Source organism: Phytophthora parasitica (assembly GCF_000247585.1).
Source record: "Phytophthora parasitica INRA-310 unplaced genomic scaffold supercont2.36, whole genome shotgun sequence".
In the NCBI taxonomy this organism is placed as follows: Eukaryota; Oomycota; class Peronosporomycetes; order Peronosporales; family Peronosporaceae; genus Phytophthora; species Phytophthora nicotianae.
The window spans coordinates 111,385-130,028 of NW_008649022.1; the positions used below are offsets into that span (position 1 = coordinate 111,385).

At 51.3% G+C, this 18,644-nt stretch overlaps 6 protein-coding genes across 8 annotated transcripts; 3 read left to right on the top strand and 3 right to left on the bottom strand.

Moving 5' to 3' along the window:
- The first annotated feature begins 4,091 nt into the window (after positions 1-4,091).
- PPTG_13661 (hypothetical protein) lies at positions 4,092-6,475 on the top strand. Its single transcript, XM_008910024.1, has one exon. It carries the CDS (start codon positions 4,343-4,345, stop codon positions 6,266-6,268), a length of 1,926 nt encoding a protein of 641 aa, XP_008908272.1. The 5' UTR covers positions 4,092-4,342; the 3' UTR covers positions 6,269-6,475.
- A 231-nt stretch (positions 6,476-6,706) lies between these two features.
- PPTG_13662 (hypothetical protein) lies at positions 6,707-10,647 on the bottom strand. Its single transcript, XM_008910025.1, has 2 exons — positions 7,920-10,647; positions 6,707-7,849 (listed from the first exon to the last, which is right to left on the bottom strand). Exons 1-2 carry the CDS (start codon positions 10,506-10,508, stop codon positions 6,827-6,829), a joined length of 3,612 nt encoding a protein of 1,203 aa, XP_008908273.1. The 5' UTR covers positions 10,509-10,647; the 3' UTR covers positions 6,707-6,826.
- Positions 10,648-10,664: 17 nt separating this feature from the next.
- Positions 10,665-13,652, top strand: PPTG_13663. Of its 2 annotated transcripts, XM_008910027.1 has the most exons (2): positions 10,665-11,162; positions 11,205-13,652. In XM_008910027.1, exons 1-2 carry the CDS (start codon positions 10,743-10,745, stop codon positions 13,038-13,040), a joined length of 2,256 nt encoding a protein of 751 aa, XP_008908275.1. In that variant the 5' UTR covers positions 10,665-10,742; the 3' UTR covers positions 13,041-13,652. The 2 variants fall into 2 exon arrangements, with proteins under 2 accessions (XP_008908275.1, XP_008908274.1); XM_008910026.1 differs by having other exon boundaries at positions 10,665-13,652.
- On the bottom strand, positions 13,063-13,937 carry PPTG_13664. Of its 2 annotated transcripts, none has more exons than XM_008910029.1 (5): positions 13,785-13,937; positions 13,605-13,651; positions 13,479-13,525; positions 13,341-13,409; positions 13,063-13,270 (listed from the first exon to the last, which is right to left on the bottom strand). In XM_008910029.1, exons 1-5 carry the CDS (start codon positions 13,856-13,858, stop codon positions 13,193-13,195), a joined length of 315 nt encoding a protein of 104 aa, XP_008908277.1. In that variant the 5' UTR covers positions 13,859-13,937; the 3' UTR covers positions 13,063-13,192. The 2 variants fall into 2 exon arrangements, with proteins under 2 accessions (XP_008908277.1, XP_008908276.1); XM_008910028.1 differs by having other exon boundaries at positions 13,063-13,279.
- A 22-nt stretch (positions 13,938-13,959) lies between these two features.
- Positions 13,960-15,784, top strand: PPTG_13665 (hypothetical protein). Its single transcript, XM_008910030.1, has 2 exons — positions 13,960-14,332; positions 14,414-15,784. The coding sequence occupies exons 1-2, from the start codon at positions 14,049-14,051 to the stop codon at positions 15,537-15,539; spliced, it is 1,410 nt and encodes a 469-aa protein (XP_008908278.1). The 5' UTR covers positions 13,960-14,048; the 3' UTR covers positions 15,540-15,784.
- A 1,881-nt stretch (positions 15,785-17,665) lies between these two features.
- PPTG_13666 (hypothetical protein) lies at positions 17,666-17,875 on the bottom strand (the record flags this gene model as incomplete). The annotated part of the gene is made up of 1 exon (XM_008910031.1): positions 17,666-17,875. The coding sequence occupies one exon, from the start codon at positions 17,873-17,875 to the stop codon at positions 17,666-17,668; it is 210 nt and encodes a 69-aa protein (XP_008908279.1).
- Between the last annotated feature and the right edge of the window lie 769 nt (positions 17,876-18,644).

Sequence of the window (18,644 nt, forward strand, 5' to 3'; positions counted from 1 at the left end):
CCCCCCCCAGGCAGATCGCTGCCTTCTTCAAGCCATGACTTGATGAAGAAGACGAGCTGGCTGGATATCATGTCTGCAAGGCGTGCGGAAAGCAGCGTAAGCATAGCCACAGTGGTTGCGTGTCTAGAGAAGTAGAAGGCTAGCACCCTTGGCATGCAATAATTTATTGTCTGCCTCACCACAATTGCAATTATTTATTTCCTTGCTCTGGTCTCATTTGACCCGATATGTATTTCACCGCACGGCAAGCAGTTGTATTATATTGTATTTTAAGTATCCCTGTTGGTAGTAGACACTTAACAAGTTTCTCCACATTGGTTATCGTGTGCAACTTCGCTTAGCGTTAGGGAGCATGTATTACCTAATGGAGTTAAAACTGTAGTCTCTATTGATCCAATGAAAGAGCTATCTGATGTTGTTTCGTTACCGTAAAACCGATCTCCTTTATTGACTTGTCGCCACATACGTGTCGAACTGCTACCTCTACCTGCGCCAGGGTAAAGTTACCCAGTGACACACTAATACTGCTGTGTCTCTCGTCCGGGTGGCTGGCCGACCGGCCAGGAGGTGGCGGCCGGGTGCTAGGCTCGAGTCCGGTATTTGACCCAGACTTGGGTGAATGCTTTTTGTGATATGGGTACACCTGGTGTGGCGTACATGGTGTCAGAACAAGTTGAAGATTGGAGCCGCGTTGATGACCCGAGGTCAGCGAGGGCGACGACGTGCAAGGTTGCAGGCGTGGATAGCAGTCGCCAAGGAAGGACGACGTGAGGGGTGAGTGCAGTGGGTGCTGAGTTGCACCACTGAAGCGAAGGAAGGGACAGAAAACATGTCCAAGGAGCCAGGTGAGTGCTCAGGAAGGAGAGTCATGCATATTGGTGCGAACACGGCAGGTGGCCGACGTTCGAGCTTTTCATTCAGCCGTAAATCTTCCCGATAACATACAGATTCTAGGACAACGCTAACGCAAGTAAGAAGAGTGTTTTCACATTTATTCTTGCTCGTTGTTTCCTAGATTTCTCTGGCTACATTGGACCCAAGATTGAGTCTTCCTATCAACGATCGCAGCTACCTTTTTTAACGACCCCCTATTGCTACAGGGAGGGCGCGCGACTGCTGGCCCAGAACTCACTTGGTAATTGTACTAGAACCTCAACGCAAGCCAGGACTCCGGCACCATTTCGTGTCCTATCAGTGCCTTTGTGTTTCGGTTGATGTTGCTGCGAAGCTTTTTTTAAACGCGCAAAATCTTCCCAGTTGGAGGTCGTTTTTCTTACCACGCCTTAGTGATCTCAATCCGTCCCACAGCATCGCCAAGCCCGTAGGCTTGCTTGAATTCTCTCCAAACATCACACGGTTCCATGTTGGATACATTGTCCGGTAGGGTAGAAAGTAACGAGTTGGGAAGGATCGGTTAAGCAAGTTTTACATGCCAGGTCTCCTTGCCAAGTGGGCATGCTCCCACCGTAGTTTCTTTGCTTCTTCTTGTGTCTTCTTTCCCTTCCGACACTGACGTCAGGTTCGAGCGGGGTGCTTTCAAGGAAATCCACCATTTTACGGGGGCTGGATTCCGGACACCTCTTTGGGGAGCAATTGGTCCCTACTAAGAGTCCCTAATTAAAGCTATAAAAAAGACAGAATAGCTCAAATCGCGAGCTATCGATTGGTGCTTACAGATTTACAATTGTCCACATATTCGTCGATTTAGAGCAATTCTTTATGGCACACCCACAAAACAATGCACTAAAGTGGTCATCGACCTTATTATTAATACACCCCATTTACAACATAGGTAATATAGTGGAGTGACAGATGGGAACAATGATCCATTAGATCGACGGAGCTGAAGCAAATGTCCATCCGGTTTTGTCACGGCAGGTCCACTAAAATGCCTTGAAATGTCATTTAGAAACACCAAAAGTGCTTTATTTTCTGTCATATAGTGTACAGCAGAGCAAAACTGGCGCTCATACCAGGCTTTAAAAATGTAGATTTTATAAATTATTCAATTCGTATCGATAGAATACGATATTATTGTGAATATCTGAGTATTACAGCTGCGAGTCAGTTGCACTCAAATTGACAGTTAGATTCGAAAATAGCACGGCTTAGACTAATAATGAGCTTTTATTGTGAAAAACTTAATTGTTCGCTCCATATAGTGTTGTACCGTAAATACCACCGATATCCAAATTTTACATTCATAATTCGCGAAAATGGTGACTGTGGCCTATTATACTAGGCTAGCAATTTTTAAAGCGAGGAAATGTAGGTGAAATGACAATCCATGTTGGTCGCGTGCCAGACGCGTTTCGGCCCCTGCCGGGGCCTCTTCAGTGGCTTTACCAAAAGGAAAGTGAGGCTATTCTACCAGGTATTCTACCAACAATCAATCCTAACCAGTCGGTAATCTACGGGATACGGCGTAATTACACGAGACGTAAATAATCTCGTAAAAAGCTCAGTACCTACGAATTGGTACTTCAACAGCAATGATTATAAGTTATCGCAATTTCAATAGCAGCGACATAAAAAAACGCACCTTGCTTGCAAAATAAAGTGTATGGGTCAATAGAAATTGATTTTCGATATCTCTGGCGTTAAGGCGATGACTTGGCGGTTTATTGCTGCTGTTCAAGACCCAGACACAGTGGTCGTACGCTACAGTCCGTAGCACATCTCGAAATTCGAGTCGACTGTAGTCGTATAATAGAAGGCAGGTGAGCGTAAAGTCAGTAAAAGGTGACCTAAGAGCATAAAATGACTCGTCTAACTAGCCCAATCATGGCATGACATTGCTACTTCAGCCTGCGTGAGGCCTCTCTAGCGTATCATTGTCGTCCTCCAGCGCTAGCTCACGGCTCCACTGACATCTAAATGGCGAGCGGTGACGCCACCAGCGACAGACAAGATGATGGCCACAACCTGCAACAATGTTCATATCCTGACGAAAAAGACATGTTTGGTCGTTACCACAGCGCAAGCCGCTTGAGTCAGGATGAAGTCGGTATTGGGGAAATGTAGCTGCCCTGTATTATAGTATCTCCACCAAGCTGATTTATCGCTTTCGAATAGATGATCACCTCCCCGCATAAGTTCCAGCTTGTCAGCACCAATCTGGCACCTTATCCCGAGTCATCTCGCGTGCTGTCAGCTGTGGTGGCTTTCTTCTTCACTGGTCTCCAACGCACCGACCACAATAGAAGTCCAAGTCTTAGCTCCCCCGTAAATTTCTCCTCTAAAATATCAGCGATAACGGAGCACATAACGAAAAGACCCTCATCGAACTTGAAGTGTGAATGGCTGGCCTACATGTATTGTATTCCGTTCGTGGTCATGTCTTGCGGAACGAGAGCACGACGGACAATCACTCGTGATGTCCATGCGGACTCACCGAGGCTGCTCGAAACGACAAGAGGACAACCCCACCGGTCAGCCATTATCCCGCTTTCTCCGGAGATCACACCAGCCGGCACCACCAGCGCTGGTGCACATGCCAGTGCAGGCAGTTCAGCAGCATCTTGCGCACTTTTCCAACAGCACCTACAGCCGTCCAGCCAAAACGGCTGCAGCTTTCTCTCTCTACATTGAGGCCAGCGAGCCCCCAGCCCCGGGTGCCAGTCCATTAGCCTGTATTTATGTAGCTATTGGACTAGAGCGACACCATGGGCTATCTGGACTGTGAATACTTATATGTACATCAGTGCCGTAACGAGAGCTGCCGTAGCAAGCATTCCACATTTTTCATTGCCATTTCACGCCATCGCGATTGCCCGTTTGGGTTTTGGCGGATTCAGCTTCAACTGAACTTGGAGACAGGCGGCACGGCGTAGTGAAACCGAGTCAGCGGCTCCAGCGTTGGGCGGATCATCTTTTTTGTAAGCTGGATCCACTTGTCCAGGCTGTGCACGTCGGCAATGGTAATGTTGCCATGTAGGTTTCCTCCGAGGAATCCTCGCCCGGCGCCGCATTGCCCTCTTCGTGCTCGCTACAGCGCAACGCAGTGCTGTTGAGGTGGGAGAAGTCCCGAAGGGGTCATTTGCGGCCATTCTATTCCCAATATGACCACTGCCCAGCGCACTCTCCGCCACGGTTCCGGTCCAGTTAGTACACTGAAACGAAGCTCCAAAAACCATGCAAAAATCCCATCCGAGATACAACACTGCGGCCTGGCGTAAGCTTCACACTGGTCGCCGGCCATCGCACTTCGCAATTTCCCAGGCAGCCTCCGCACTCGCGTTACACCACTACCTTAGCGTCTTTATAGTGCCCACCTTCCATCAGCGTTCATTCAGCTCTTCTATTAAAGTGGGACGGAGTTCGGCGGAGGAATAAACATAGCATGCAGCTCCAGCTCGTGTCGGGCGACGAACTCGACGTGTTACCATCCTCACAGCCTAAACTACGGCCGATGTGCGACTTTGAAGCGACCAGCAGCGTCCTCAACGCCCCAAGGCGCGCTGAGCTCTCGCGACAGCGTCACTGTGTGGACTTTGAGCACCAGACCATCGAGCTGCGTCAGGCCTTCCGTACAGCGCCAGAGCCCGTGACATTGGACTCTCCTCCGCTCAGCTCTAGCCCCAGCTCCATCCTGCGCAATCGGTCCACGTCTGCTAGCGTAAACCTGCGGACGTTGGAGCGCAGCACTACATACAGCGAAGACAGCGAGGCGCCCAAAGAGAAGCTCAAGAAGAAGAAGAAGGTCTCGTTCCTGCAGACGGAGCCCGAACAGGAACTTGAACAGAGTTATAGCAATCAGTGCAGCTGCCAGAGCTTAAAACCCTCAGATGACGTCAAGGACATGCCGTCTCCTATCCACGCTGCGTGCAGGAGAGCGGAGCTACAGGCGCTCAAGCATCTGCTGAGCTTCTACTTCGGTGCGGATCTGATTAAGCTCGTAAACTCGAGCTGTGCGTGTGGCCGGACGCCGCTTGAAGTGGCCTGTGAAGCAGGTGACGCTAGGATTGTCAAATTGCTGCTCAAGCGCCATGCAGACCCGAACAGCGCAGGCAGCGCTAAGCCCGGAGCAAAGCAGACTCTATCCAGCCATATTCGCAACCACAGGAGGCGCAGTATCGACCCAATGTTCTCTCGTAAGCGGAAACAGCGGACTTGTTTGGGTATCGCCTGCAAGAACCGCAAGTCGGATATATTGGAGTTATTGATGCAGTACGGCGCTCGTATTGACGAGGACGCGTTGGTGATGGCTGCTAGTCACGGTCATGAGGATGTGATCCGCACTTTGGTGAACTTTGCCACTGCAGACGCCAAGAAGAAGGCCAGTCCAGTGCATCAGCTTTTCCATAAGAAAGGAGCAGAAGCAAACGAGCGTGTCTACGTGCCTCTGATCTCCAGCTCTACGTTACAGAAGGCCTGCTCAGCAGCTGCAGTAGACCACCCTGAGCTGATTCGTGTCCTATTGGGTGAAGGCAAAAATGCTGTTTCTAGGCAGAATGTCATCAAGTGCGCGTTCGACGCTGTAAATTTGCCGGATTACCGTCTGATCAAGTGCTTGGCCAAGATGTACGACCCCCGATTGCTGCTAGAAGCACGCGAAAAGACCTCACAAAGCTCGCTATTGCATGCCGCAGTGAAGAATGGCAGTGCTAAGACCGTTTTGCTGTTGATCAAGATGGGTGCCGATGTACATGCAAAAGATGGTAGTGGCATTCCGCCTCTGTATTTGGCCTGTGCTCGTGGCCAAGAGGTTGTAGTGCAGTCTCTACTGGAGAAGGGAGCCAAGTGTACGGCAGTAGGTCCCAGTGGCGAGACACCGCTGCATATTGCTGCCCAGGAGAACCAACTGGCATGTGTGAAGCTGTTGCTGGAGGTTGGTAAGGTGCCAGTGGACGATGTGACTCACGATCACTGCACGGCACTCCACTTGGCGTCTCAGCGTGGCAACACAGCGGTCGCTGCGTGTTTACTGGATCACGGAGCTGACGTGGATGCAATGACCGTGGACAATGAGTCGTCGCTGCTGAAGGCCAGCCGCATGAGCCAGTTCCAGACCGTTAAGCTGCTTCTATCCCGTAACGCCAGCACTCAGCAGCCCATACTAACGTCAAGTTCATCCGAGCAGAAGTTGACGGTCGCTAGTGGGGAATCTTTCGAGTCCTCATCGAGTTCTCAAGACTCAGATGCGCAGTTGGCTCGGAGTCGATCATGGAACGGCAAGAGCAGCAAGAACAACGAGCGGATCTTCATCGCCAAGTCCAACACGCACACGTCGCTCAAGCGTTGGCTTCGCTCTGTGCTCAACAACTAAAAAAGATACGCTGGCGGATTTCTTACACGAACGGAAGTGTGGGAAGATCATGCCGTGCGTCAAGTTATGAATCAGGCTTCGCTTCAAGCCACCAAGACAAACACTCAGTATATTATTCCACCTACTATGGCCAGTCTGTAGATGGCCGCGTTGTATCGATAGATATGTAGATCCACTAATTTACCACAATTTTGATTATTATCCTCATGGTTTCCTCGCTTCGACAATCCACAGGACATGGCCGACTCCGTACATTAGAGAGCTGCACAACGACTCGTTGAAGGACAGTGGCCAGGATGAGCAGAGGATACCTTGTACAACTCCATGACTCTACACGGTTCAGATACACTCGAAGGTATCCATGTATCTGCGTGTCTCCAGCAGAGTCCGCTGAACTGTGGACAGGCGTGTATCTCCATCGAGAATCTCGACTCCGGGGGGGGGTGTAACGTGCAACAAGCATAGTATATTATGAGGCAGACATTAATATCTTTTAAGCTCTGTAAACACTCTAGCGAGGTAGTACGTCTGCCGACCAAGACACCTACCACATCGCGGTTATACGAGCCGCGAGAAGAAGGGGTCTTTGCGGAAGCTCTGCAGCAACTCGCTGGTGCTGAACAGAAGCTTAATCAACTGCTTCCTCAGCTCCGCCTCGGCGATGAGACCTTCCTCACCCAGTGTGTCCAACGCGGACCTGAAGTCGCGTCCTGACAGCGGTTTGAATACTCCTGCGTCCTTACTTACCTCGCAGTAGCACGAGTACAGCTCGTCGACATTCAAGAGCGGCGTGTTCTCGTTTCCATTCGCTGCAGCACGGTTCGCCGTCACGATGAGCAGTCGAGTAGACGCGAACAGAATCATCTGCAGATTACGTGGCAGTGAGCGGATCACTAACGCGCTCTTGGACTCCAACGCATGCTTGATGATACGCAGCATGTCCGTAAGCGGCAGCGGCCGTCCCAAGTCTTCATCCGACGGGTTCTCCGAGTTCTCCTTGTCTGTCTGCTCCATCTTGTGCTGCAGGACACGACGGCAGGTATCGACCGCTAGTCTAATATCGCCGGTCGTCGACGCGATCTTCCGGGCCAAGAAGGAGATACCGTGAGAGCTAACCATCTTCGAAGCCGCTGTTTGTCCTCCAAGACGGTCAATCAGGATCTGCTCGATAGTCTGGTGGCTGTACGGCTCAAAAATGACGACGCGAGGCGAGCAATCTGGTAGTCTCTGTTGCAGCATTGGCAAGTGACGCTCAGTAAAGTCCACCTGATTAGCGATACCGATGAGGATGAAGCTGTTTGAAGTCCGGTGGGCAAGCTCGAATAGCCTGCATAAATCGTTCTCGATGCCGTTGTTCTTGAGAAGAACGTCGATCTCGTCCAAGATCAGGATCATCGTCTTGGAAGTCTTGAGTTTCCGGTTTGTGGCGCGCTCAATGGCTTCGAACGCCTCGTTCCCGCTGGAAAAAGATTTTTTTGTAAGTGCTTCCGCGAGTTTACAGAAAAGTGCTGACGAGTCAGCGAGAGCCATCGCGTTGACATGGCAACGAACGGGTTCCGTGGCTTGTCCAGAGCAGCATTCCTGTCGTACAACACGTTGTAAAGTTAATTCATCACGCATGCCACCAGAGCGTCGAATAATGTAGTCTTACCTGGTAGAGTTCATCGATTTCCGACTGAGTGGCCTTCAGCAGTGCAGTCTTACCGCATCCCGGTGCACCGGAGATGTACAAACTGGTCATTTCCTCTCCTTTAAAACAATCGGTGAAGAACTTGCGGATCTCTGTGAACTCCTTCTCACGGTGACGGAATTTGGTTGGAATATAAGCTGACGTGAGCTTCTGGATCGCACTTTGAATCAAGTTACTCGGAGTCTCCTTCGCAGAATCCATCGGAACATCAGTACTATCAGTGCGTTGTAGATTTTTCTCCTTCGGTGCAGCATTCGGCGAAGGTGTGAAGCTGTTGGCGAGATTTCGTAGCGGCTGGCGACCGCTTCCGTTGTTCTCCTTGCCCTTCACACCTGCAGCATCAGGCGAAATAGTATCCATGTCTTCATCGTCACTGAGGTCTGCAGTTGCCAATCGCTTGTCAGTCGGAGTACGGAATGCATCCTTCTGTTTCTTGGCTCCATGCTGAGGGGCTGGGGTGATTTCGTCGCGCTTCCTCTTCTGAACGGGGGTTGATGTATCGACATCGCTATCCATGAACTCGTCCGAGTCCATAGCAGCTTCAGCTCGCACACGCGCTGCCGTCCTATCCCAGATTCCACTGGTATGCAAGTACTCGATCAGTTGATCCTTTGTCTGAAAGTAGTCGACTCCTGCAATGCCGTCCTTGGTGGTGGCGCAGTGGGGCATAAAGTAGTCGCACTCAAGCGCACCGTAGCGGTAGTGCCAGCCATCGTCCGATAGAACACGCCAGATCTCACCGAATTTGACTTCAGCAAGTGTGGTTTGGGATGACAAACCATTAGATCCCCGAGCCGTTGACTTTGAGCGAGCACGTCGGAAGCGACTCACGGACTTGGATCGACCACGGACAGTTTGCTTTGGGGCTGGCTTTGGCTCAGGTTTCTTGGCACGGACTGGAGCCTTTGCTGCACTGTTTGGTTCGTCTTCGTCGCTGTCACTTTCAACAATGTATAGATTGTAGTGATCGTCTTCCAGCTTCCTGCGGATATGGTCGTACTCACCACTGTGATCAAGGTAAACTTCGAGTTGTTCTCGGCCACAGAAGTAGTCTTCGTTAGCAATGAGTGACTTCTTGTCCTTCGTCTTGCAGTATGGCTGGTAGTAGTTCCACTGCAGACCTCCACTCTTCCAGTACCATCCACGGCGCTTCAACTCGCTCTCGAGCTTTCCAAATGCCATCTTGAACGGAGGAATATCCTGCCTTGGCTTCTTAGGAATATTCTGCATCTGGTTGACTGGCTTCGCGACCGTCTTAGTGGGTTGCGACTTGGGAGCAGCCTTAACTGCGCTCTTTTTGCTTTCTTTCTTCTTCACAGGTGAAGCAGGAACGTCCTCGTCCTCTTCTTGGTTGTCCTCCTCTTCATCTTCCTCCTCACTCGCAGATTCTTCACTGTCATCGGACTCAGCCTCAGCCATTTGACTCTGCTCCTCGCTCTCAGCCTCGGATTCCTCAGGTTCCTCCATCTCGACATCTGAATCAGCAGCATCGGACACAACGTCTTGTGTTTCAGGAGTGTTGTCGTCCTTCGAGTTAATGAGTCCGCACTCCTGTAGATACTTGGCCACAGCCTGAGATTTGGAGCGGAAGATCGTCACATTGGGCATCCACTGGTCGAACGGCAAGTCTGCCTTCTTATACAACGTCTCGGACGTCGTCACCATACTCTCCCAGCCACTACTAGCCGCCATGGGCCACAGAAACTCAGTCAACTCGGAGAAATCCTCACTCGAGTCGTCAACAGACGTCGATTTGACCCAGTCGCTCAAGTAGCGGCCGCAGGCCTTCTCAAGCGAGTCGAAGAGGTTGACGTTCGGGACAAAGTCGAAGAAGTTCGTGCCTGGCATCTTGTACAGCACCTGTCCGTCGCCCTGCGTCATCGTCTCCCAGCCAGCCTCCAGCATCTGCTGCCAGCACTTGGCCATCATAGTCGTCATCTCCGGAGTCTTGAGCAGCTTGGCTACATCTGTTGCCTTCTTCTCCTCCGCGACCTTCTGCTGGGTCTTCTTGGTCTTCTCTGGAGCCTTCGCGGGCGAAGGAATGATCTCCCTCACTACGATGGCCTTGCCGGTCTCGCGAGCCTTCTTGGCCATGGTCAACAGCGTCACGAATAGCTCGCCGGCTTGCTCGTCGGTGCGCACGTCACGAGCGAATGTTGCGGCCTCCTCACAGGCGCGCAGGAAGCAAGCGTTATTCTGCGCACGAGTGACGATATCGACGGGTATCTGATGCTTTCCGCAGAGCTCGGGGAAGTCCTCAGCGCCAGTCCAGGGCTCACGTGTGATGTCATCTTCGTGAGCGACGCATAGCTGCAGGTTGGGTGCGGAGCCAGTCGCTACCACGTGGCAGGCGCGCGGGCCAACGCCGAAGAAGTAGAGGACGCGGTCCTCGGCGTCCAGCGCGGGTTTGTCGTTACGCAGTGGCCACACGTCGTGCGTGTGCGTCACGGCGGCCGAGTAGCTCTTGTACACGCAGGCGGGCCAGAAGACCTGCATAGTACGCAGCTTGACCCAGTACAGCGCCGTCGCGTCACATTCAGTAGGCGCCATGCTTGCGATCGATCCACAGCGTCAGGTACGAGCCGCTAGTGGTCCGAGTTGGATGCGGAATGCGCGCGCAGTTTTGGCGCGCGCTTTGCTCGTTTGAATCTGCTGGGATCGGTTTGAGCAGGGTTTCAAATTCAAGTTTTGACCAATAGGAGACGACGTACTTACTGATGCGCCAATAGCCAGGAATAGGTCCCGCCAAAAAAGCGGATCAGTTCCTATAAATAACTGCTTGTCATGGACCCGCTGGACCTGCTAACTGGAAGCTACAGCGCTCGGAGCGACCGTGTATCTGAAGCAGGCGTTGCTGTGCACCAGGAACTACCCAAGACGCTGGCGTACATGGAAGCGGAGGCCGCGGCGCAGGAGGAGGAGAAACGAGAGGAGAACTCGAGCAGCTCCAGCGACAGTAGCTCCGAGGACGAGCCCGAGCAAGACATCGACTACCCGACCACACAAGTACTGGTGCAGGAGGAGCCGGTGGACGAGGAAATGCAGGAGGCTAAAAAGAAGACGCCAATGAGCCCCACGGTCATTCGGTCTCCTGTCAAGTCCCGCAACTCGCCCGCGAAAATCCGATCGTCTCCCGCTAAAGCGCATTCGTCCCCTGCAAAGCCCCGTTCATCGCCAGTGAAGGCCCGATCGTCTCCGGCCAAGGTGCGCTCATCACCGGTGAAGGCCCGATCGTCTCCGGCCAAGATGCGGTCCCCCATTAAGGCTCGCTCGCCTGCGAAGCCGCGGTCGTCACCTGTGAAAGCCTCGAAGCCGCCTGTTGCTCCGTCTCCTATTGTGGATAGACTGAAGGAAGCAGAGAAGGAGACAGAGAAGGAGGGGGAAGACGACACACCTGAAGAGTTCCGAGCTAAGGGTGCGGAAGGCAAGTTCACTAAAGTTTTTCCCGCCATTTCCAAGCTGGTGGAGAATGGTGGATGGCAGATCGCTCAGGGTATGAACACCCTGTTCTGTGCCATGCCGGGCGTACAGTTCTTCAACTTCAAGCCCAACATTAACGTGTTCGACTCGAAGGTCAAGGCGTGCTGGAAATTCATTCAACTCACGGGCGAGAAAAAGAATGATTTTGAGGATCAAGAGCTCTGGGAGATGCTGTGGCCTATTGTGGAGAAGGAGTTTAACTGGTTCACCATGACGTGTGGACCCGAGACGTGGTACGTCAAGCCGAACACCAAATTTGAGAACTTCCTCCCGAACGAGACAGTTTTCCAGACTAAAAAGCGCGCTGTGCTCAAATGTCTGGCCGTCGAGGTGGGTGAAATTGAACTGGGTGACTCTGCCGAGGGTCACCAGGTCATTTCCTTTGCTCCGCGTGTACAGCCGACACCTGCGCCTGCTCCGAAGAAGGCTAAGACCTCCTTGTTTAAAACCCCATCACCTGCCGTGAAGAGTGTTAAGCGTCCTACCCCGACATCATCTTCGAGTACCAAGTTCGTCACTCCTGCTAGGAATGTGTCACCCGGTTCATCCTCATCTGGTGCAAAGCGCAAGCTTTCGTCGTCTGCATCCAAGTCGACGAAGAGCTCGTCGTCCAATAAGAAGGCGAAGGCAGCCAAGTCCAGCGCGAAAAAACCAGCGACAAAGAAGAAGAAGAAGAAAGCGGTTGTTGAGGAAGTGAGCAAGGGGGATGATTTCAACTTCGTCGCTCCCGAATTCAGATGCTCCTTTGGAATTGTGTACTCAAAGCTACAGGACGAGGGCTGGTACCACAAGAGCGGAGTCTTCGAGTATGATTACTTCTCGCCTAAGTACACGGAAGCCACCAAGGAGCATAATGTCAATTACTTCCAGTCCCAGGCAGACTTGGAGGACTTCTTAAAGGTGAGTGGCACGTGGAAGCGCATTGAAGATGAACTCCGACAAGAGCACGACCAGGTGGTGGATGAAGAGCGGGAAAAGGCTCTGGTGCGACACCACCAGCGGCTGGAGCAGCAAGCGGCACGGAAGCGAAACCTGGCGCTCTATGGTCCTCCGTCTAAAGTCCTTACACCGCACGCACCTGCTGCCCCGAAGCCGAAGAAGTCAAAGAAGGCTCCCAAGAAGACGTCCAGCACCCCTCCTTCAAGCCAAAGCCTCTATCAGGCTGAAGTGGAGGCTGCTGAGCTCGAAAGTAGGTTCTCCAGACTGCCCAAGCTGAAGTTTGGTACAGTTTTGAAGAAGCTCATTGGACGTGGTTGGTACTACCGACCTGGACGCTTTGAGTACGACTACTTCAAGCCCAGCGCCAACCCGAAAACAGCCGTGTCTGGTGAGGATCGCTTCGAAAGTGCGTCTGCTCTGGAGATTTACTTGAAGACGACTGGACTGTGGGAAGAGATTGCAGAGGAGGTGGCGCACGAGGAGCTTGCCAAACACGACGCCCCTGCAGTGGAGCGGCCAGTAAAGCGTAGCAAGCTGGAGTCGCCACCCCCGTCGTCTCAGTCCCCGAAGAGATCGCTAAATGGCGGCGTCCACAAAGAGGACGTGAAGGCGATCACCAACGACATTTGGGCGAACTCTCACGAGTTCGACTTCAATGAGTAACTTGGCGGACGAACCCGGTAGATAACGGAGAGACAAGCGATGGACTTTGCTAGATTCAGGGATACATTTGAGCTTAGTGGGGCGGCAGTACGCTAACAGAGCAGCGACGATTCGTTGTGAATAACACGCGCAGGAGCGTCCCCGTGAATATTTTACAAGACTCCCTTGAGCGATGCGCCAGCACGGCGATTGATGTTCTGGCGCTCCGCCTCTATGCGGTTGATGCTCTGCTTTAGCTCCTGCAGCAACAGGCAAGATGTTAGTCGGCTTCCTCGGATGGCAGTCTAGGACTCGCAGTACCGCGATGTCCTCTGGTGTGGCGTCCTTCGTCGGCGTCGCAGTGAGGTTCGACATGTCAGCGTCCGCCATCTACACACAGTAACAGCCAATTAGCGTAATGCATCGTCAATAAGGAAACTGTAGTTGGCGCTGACGCACCCTGGAGCTCAGTCGGTTGAGCATCTCGACGATTCGGTCTTTGTCCGCTGCGGGCGCCATCACAATACGATCAGTGTTCCCGTGTCCATCAATACTAAACTACCAAAGTAACGAGCTTATACCCACCGTAGGCGTCGGCGGTATCGTACGGACGCTGCTCCGACTGGTTCTCACTGCGGCAACAGCACGTCAACAAACACCGACACCATCAGCGATTGCAGACTGTTTCCACCGGTTGCTCGTCTCGCACTGGCGCACTGGCGCCAATGTAAACCCGTGCCAATTGACAGTATCGGTAACACCTACATCTTGTCAAATACCGAGTCCATGAGCTTCTTGAGCTTGTGGATATCGTCCTGCATCTGCATGATCTGCTCCATTTTGCCTACAATTGCCGCTTACAGCAAAAATGACTTGTGTACCAAAATGATAGTCACTCAAACGGGGACGGTAGGTCGCAGTAAAAATGAACTGAGGCAAAAATGGACAAAACTGACAGGACAAAAAACACCCGGTTGAGTGACTACTTTCCAGGTTTCCAGCCAAGCCGAAGTTTTTTTGAGTGCTGGCATGGCGTCGTCCCCAGAGGCCCAGTCGGACAGCAGCAGCAGCAGCGAGGACGAGTTTGACCTCGGCGGGTCCTCGCTCAAGTCCAGCGGCGACGCTTCCAAGAGTAGCAAGCCGGCAGACCCGGACAAACTCTTCAGCGACGACAGTGACGAAGAGGAAGATGACAAGAAGGAGGGAGATGACAAAAAGGGAGTGTTGTCCCCTAAGAAGGAAGAGAAGGACAAGGAGATGGAAGATCTCTTCGGATCCGACTACGACTCGGAGGAGGAAGAATTCAAGGCCTCGTACGTCGCATAAAGCTGCTCCAGTTAATCTCTCTCTCTCTCTCTCGTGGGTTATTGAGATTGTATATTATGACTATTTAGAGGTGTGAAGGAATCGCCCGCCCGCGACGGAGGACGCAGCAATGAGGATCTCTTCGGCGATGAGGCCGGCGACCGTAGTGCCTCTGGAGGTGGTGACGGAGACAACGGCTACTCGGACAACATGTGGCTCCCCAAGACCCCCAAAGCCCCCAAGACAGCCAAGTACTTTATCAGCAAGATGCCTAATATCCTTCGCCTTGTGCCGGAGCCATACACTAAGGAAGCCATCCGAGCCGAGATGGACAATCCATCGGACGAGACCTTGTACCGTAACTACGTGCGCTGGCGCTACAAACGCGACCCTGCTACTGGTCGCGTGCTGTTGGACGACAAGACCAACTTGCCATTACGGGAATCCAACGCCAAGCTGGTGCAGTGGGAGGACGGCACGTTCTCCATGTTTGTGGGCAAGGAGGCGTTGACTCTGTCCCGTCAGAAACTGGCTAACTCGTTCCTGTTCGTGAACGAGATGGCGAGTGATAGTCCGCACTACCAGGATAGTGACGATGTGGTGCCAGGACAGGAAAGCGTGCTGGAGTGCCATGCACGCCTTAAGGAGAAGTTTACGATTCGTCCGATGACCACAGCCAGCAAGTCTCACAAGAGTCTCACCATGTCCATGCGAGCCAAGCACAACAAGAGTGTGCAGAAGCTTAAGGAGTACATTTCAGAGCTGGACGGCGAGCGTGAACAGGAGCAGCGTGTTAAGATCACTGACGAGAAACTCCGGCTGCAGAACCGCAAGAAGGCACGTCAGGGATACGAGTACGATCGCGAGCGCTCCTCGCGCATGGATGCGCAGTTCTTGGAGGAGGGCTACGATGCCATGGATTACGATGACGACGAGCACGTGGGTGCCATCAAGGAACAGTTCGGCAAGCGCAAGGGCTCTGCAGCGCACCGCAAGCATGGTGTCCGTCGTCCGGTACCTGGTGGTGGCTTTGACGAGTACCGTAGCAGCCAACGCCAGCGTGAACTCGAACGCGAACGTGAAGGCGAGAGATCAGAGAGTGACAACGACGCTGGTGTGGACGAGGGCGAGGACGATGAAGAGGAGGAGGAGGAGGAGGTGGTTATTCGCAGCCACAAGAAGCGACGCACCGTGGACGAAGAGGACTCGGAGTAAGCATGTCGAAAACAAGCAGTCCAAAACAGCAAACCCCACCTCAATCTTACCGTTAGTACTTTCGTTAGATCGTGTGTTGAGTGAGGTGTGCGTACATGTAGCAGATCCTACAGAACAGAATGGTAACGTGGGGGGGAAAATTCCCACATTACCATTTTGTTTTGTTTGAGTATGCTGAGTTGTATGCAAGTCTTGTCGCTTTCATTGCTTACAATAGGAGCTTATTATCAAAGGGACTCTCTGGGACCAAGATGGCTTCGTCAAAACGGATGTTCGTGCAATACCTGGTACAGTACAATGATATAGTGGTAATCATACCCGGTATCCCACAGTACTGGTACCATTTTTAATATTTGTACCGCTATCTTCGTGTAACGTAATTATAGATTTTCTGGTAGATATTTTTCGCTGCTACGCCCTATAGTCCGACCTTTATTTTAATGTTAAAAATAGTAGCCGACCAAAAACTCGAAATTTCCGGTATTTCCGTAAGTAAAGAAACTAGGATTATGTAAGGATCATAATAATAAAAATAGTAAAAGAGGGACTTATTCGAGAGCGGGCTTTTATTCGGGCGAGTAGTAATAGTAGTATTCATTTTATTGATGGTGAGTTATTTTCAGTGGTGAGTGAATTCTGGCAGGTACATATTTTGATATAACATGGCTGGTTATGCGTGCGAGTTCTGAGTAGAATAGTAAGAAAGACACGCTATTACTGATGCCAACACTAGTTGGGTGTAAGCTTTTAAGACTGTAATGTCATATGAAGTTCTAGTTTTTTTCTATCAATGTGAATATCAACATAATAAGGAGGTAACCGGCTTTTTTAGAACAACGGTGAAATGCAAAATGAAGAGATTCAAACCAACGCGCGTAGTTGTTTGAGATGTAATGATAATTGGCTCCGTTTCTAGACGTCGGGTCGAAGGCTATGAATATGAGTCTCTTTGGATTTGGGAAGTATTAGTACTGATTCTATCGACCGTGATAAAAAAACATGTTGTTTACGTTCTGAAGCGGTACAACTTACTGGTGAAGCTTCAGTGAATTTGGTGTGCGATCGTGGAACAACGAAGAGACAGACAGAGAATTTGCTACTGGTTATGAGGCATGCTTCCATCAGCTCCTCATTTGTGTGCGGTATGCCCAAGTGTAATATCCACATTTATCAATCTTCTGCATGCCATCAACTTTACAGCTACTTCGAGGAAACGAGAGGCACAACGACAGTGGGACGCCTACCCTCCCATCCACGACATCGCTTCTGCATGTTCTGTCGTCATGACAGAAAAGCCTGCCCCAAAACCCACTACTACACTGAAGATGGGTTGGCTTTGGAATGGCCGAGTATGACGACTGCTTCCGCGTCGAGCTCATCAACCATTATGGTGAGACCGGAGGCTGTAGTGAGTAAATACGAGAGGATAGATCCTGCCAAATGAAGCAAGTGTGTCTTCGTGGCGATGATCTGAAATAATCGGAGCAACGCGCTCAATGTTCTGAATTATCGTCCAGGGTTCAGTTACCGTTTTGAGAAAGGTACACTCCATCAATCTGCTGTACGGAGACCCTGTCAGCAGTGTCAAGATCAGCACTCGTTTAAATGACGTCCTTTTGCTGACCGCGACGCCGACCGTGAAGCTCAGCGTGACCAACACCCACTTCCCAGACCCAGAATAGCGTTGTGGTGACCGCTACGACTGTGGAGTTGTCGAACTGACGCGACACTGACACACTCGAGCATGAACTTCACGTGTCGCCCGCTGCTGTTCTGTCGGCAAAATAAAACAGTAGAATGGGAATTTAAGGAGGTGAAAACGCTATGGGGCTTTATTGATTTTAAAAAGGGTCTCTTCGAAATCAACTCAGCCCAGTCGGTAAGTACGTCGCTATTAGTAAGTTACTCGCATACTGTCACTGCTATTTTGGACTAACGGTATACCTACAGGATTAGCTAGTGTTTATAGCAATTGAGTCACTTTGATTTTGGTATTGAATAATAGCTAGGATGCATTCAGTTACAGCTCCGATGAGCTTCAGCATCTGTTCAGCTCCTTCTTGGCAAATGCGCGTGGCTTGGTCTCTGTCGTCTTCACGTTCCAACGTACACTGTAACGCATTCGTTTATCTAACATTCTTTTTGTCGACAGTCCCCTTATCTTTGAGTTTGATAAGAAGCTTCTTCAGTTCCGTTTCTTTGCACCGTTTAGGCGGGGTGCAGTCCACCGATGTCTCAGCATTTCCATCGCCAATCTCCGCGCTACCAACGAGGCCTCTTCTTCGAGTTGACGTTTGAGACTCTAGGCCGCCTTTTGAGCCGCTGTCGAGCAGCATGGTCATCTATTAGAGCTATAATCTCGTCCAAGATCACGACCTTCTCGCTCTCGTCTTCTGAAACGCCAGACAGCATTGCAGCCTCTGTAGCATGCTCTCGGTGGGCCTTGAGAAGCTTGTCGAATCGTCCATTAGCCGTCTTACCGCTCAAACTTTCTCGAGGGGAGCTCTCGTTTGCAACTAGTGTAGCTGCTAGAGCGTCCTACATAGCCAGAATGTCATCTCGTGGCTGAAGAATGGGGCGATCACCAGCGCTTGCCGAATAAGCGCAAGATCTTTCTCATCAGTAAAGTCCCAACTTCGGCTTTCAGTCATGTTTAAGAATGAATGGCACAATGACTGCCAAGATAAGTTTTATGGTGTACACCACACGCTACTTTGGTTGTTTTCCTCCCATTTGAGTGCTCAGCGACCTAACAATCTTCAAATGCTAATTGCCCCTTAGTTTTTGTTCTGTATGAGGTAGAACTCATGTAAAAAAAAAAATATTGCGAAACTTCTCTGCTGCTTGGCTTGCTCTTCGACGGCCTCGACCTCATCCACTACCCCTCGCCAACCGCAACACCTCTTACGAACCCACACCACAACTTTATTCACACACGCGCTGTTCAATCTCTATCCGTTCTTCTCAAGCATTCAGCTGTCGCACACGGCTGCAGAGACTATAAATTACCTAGACAGCCGCATCCATGACTCGTGGGGAAAATAAATTACCGATGCGAAAACGCAGCAACAACCACGTATACTCACCACAAGTGCCACAACGTTA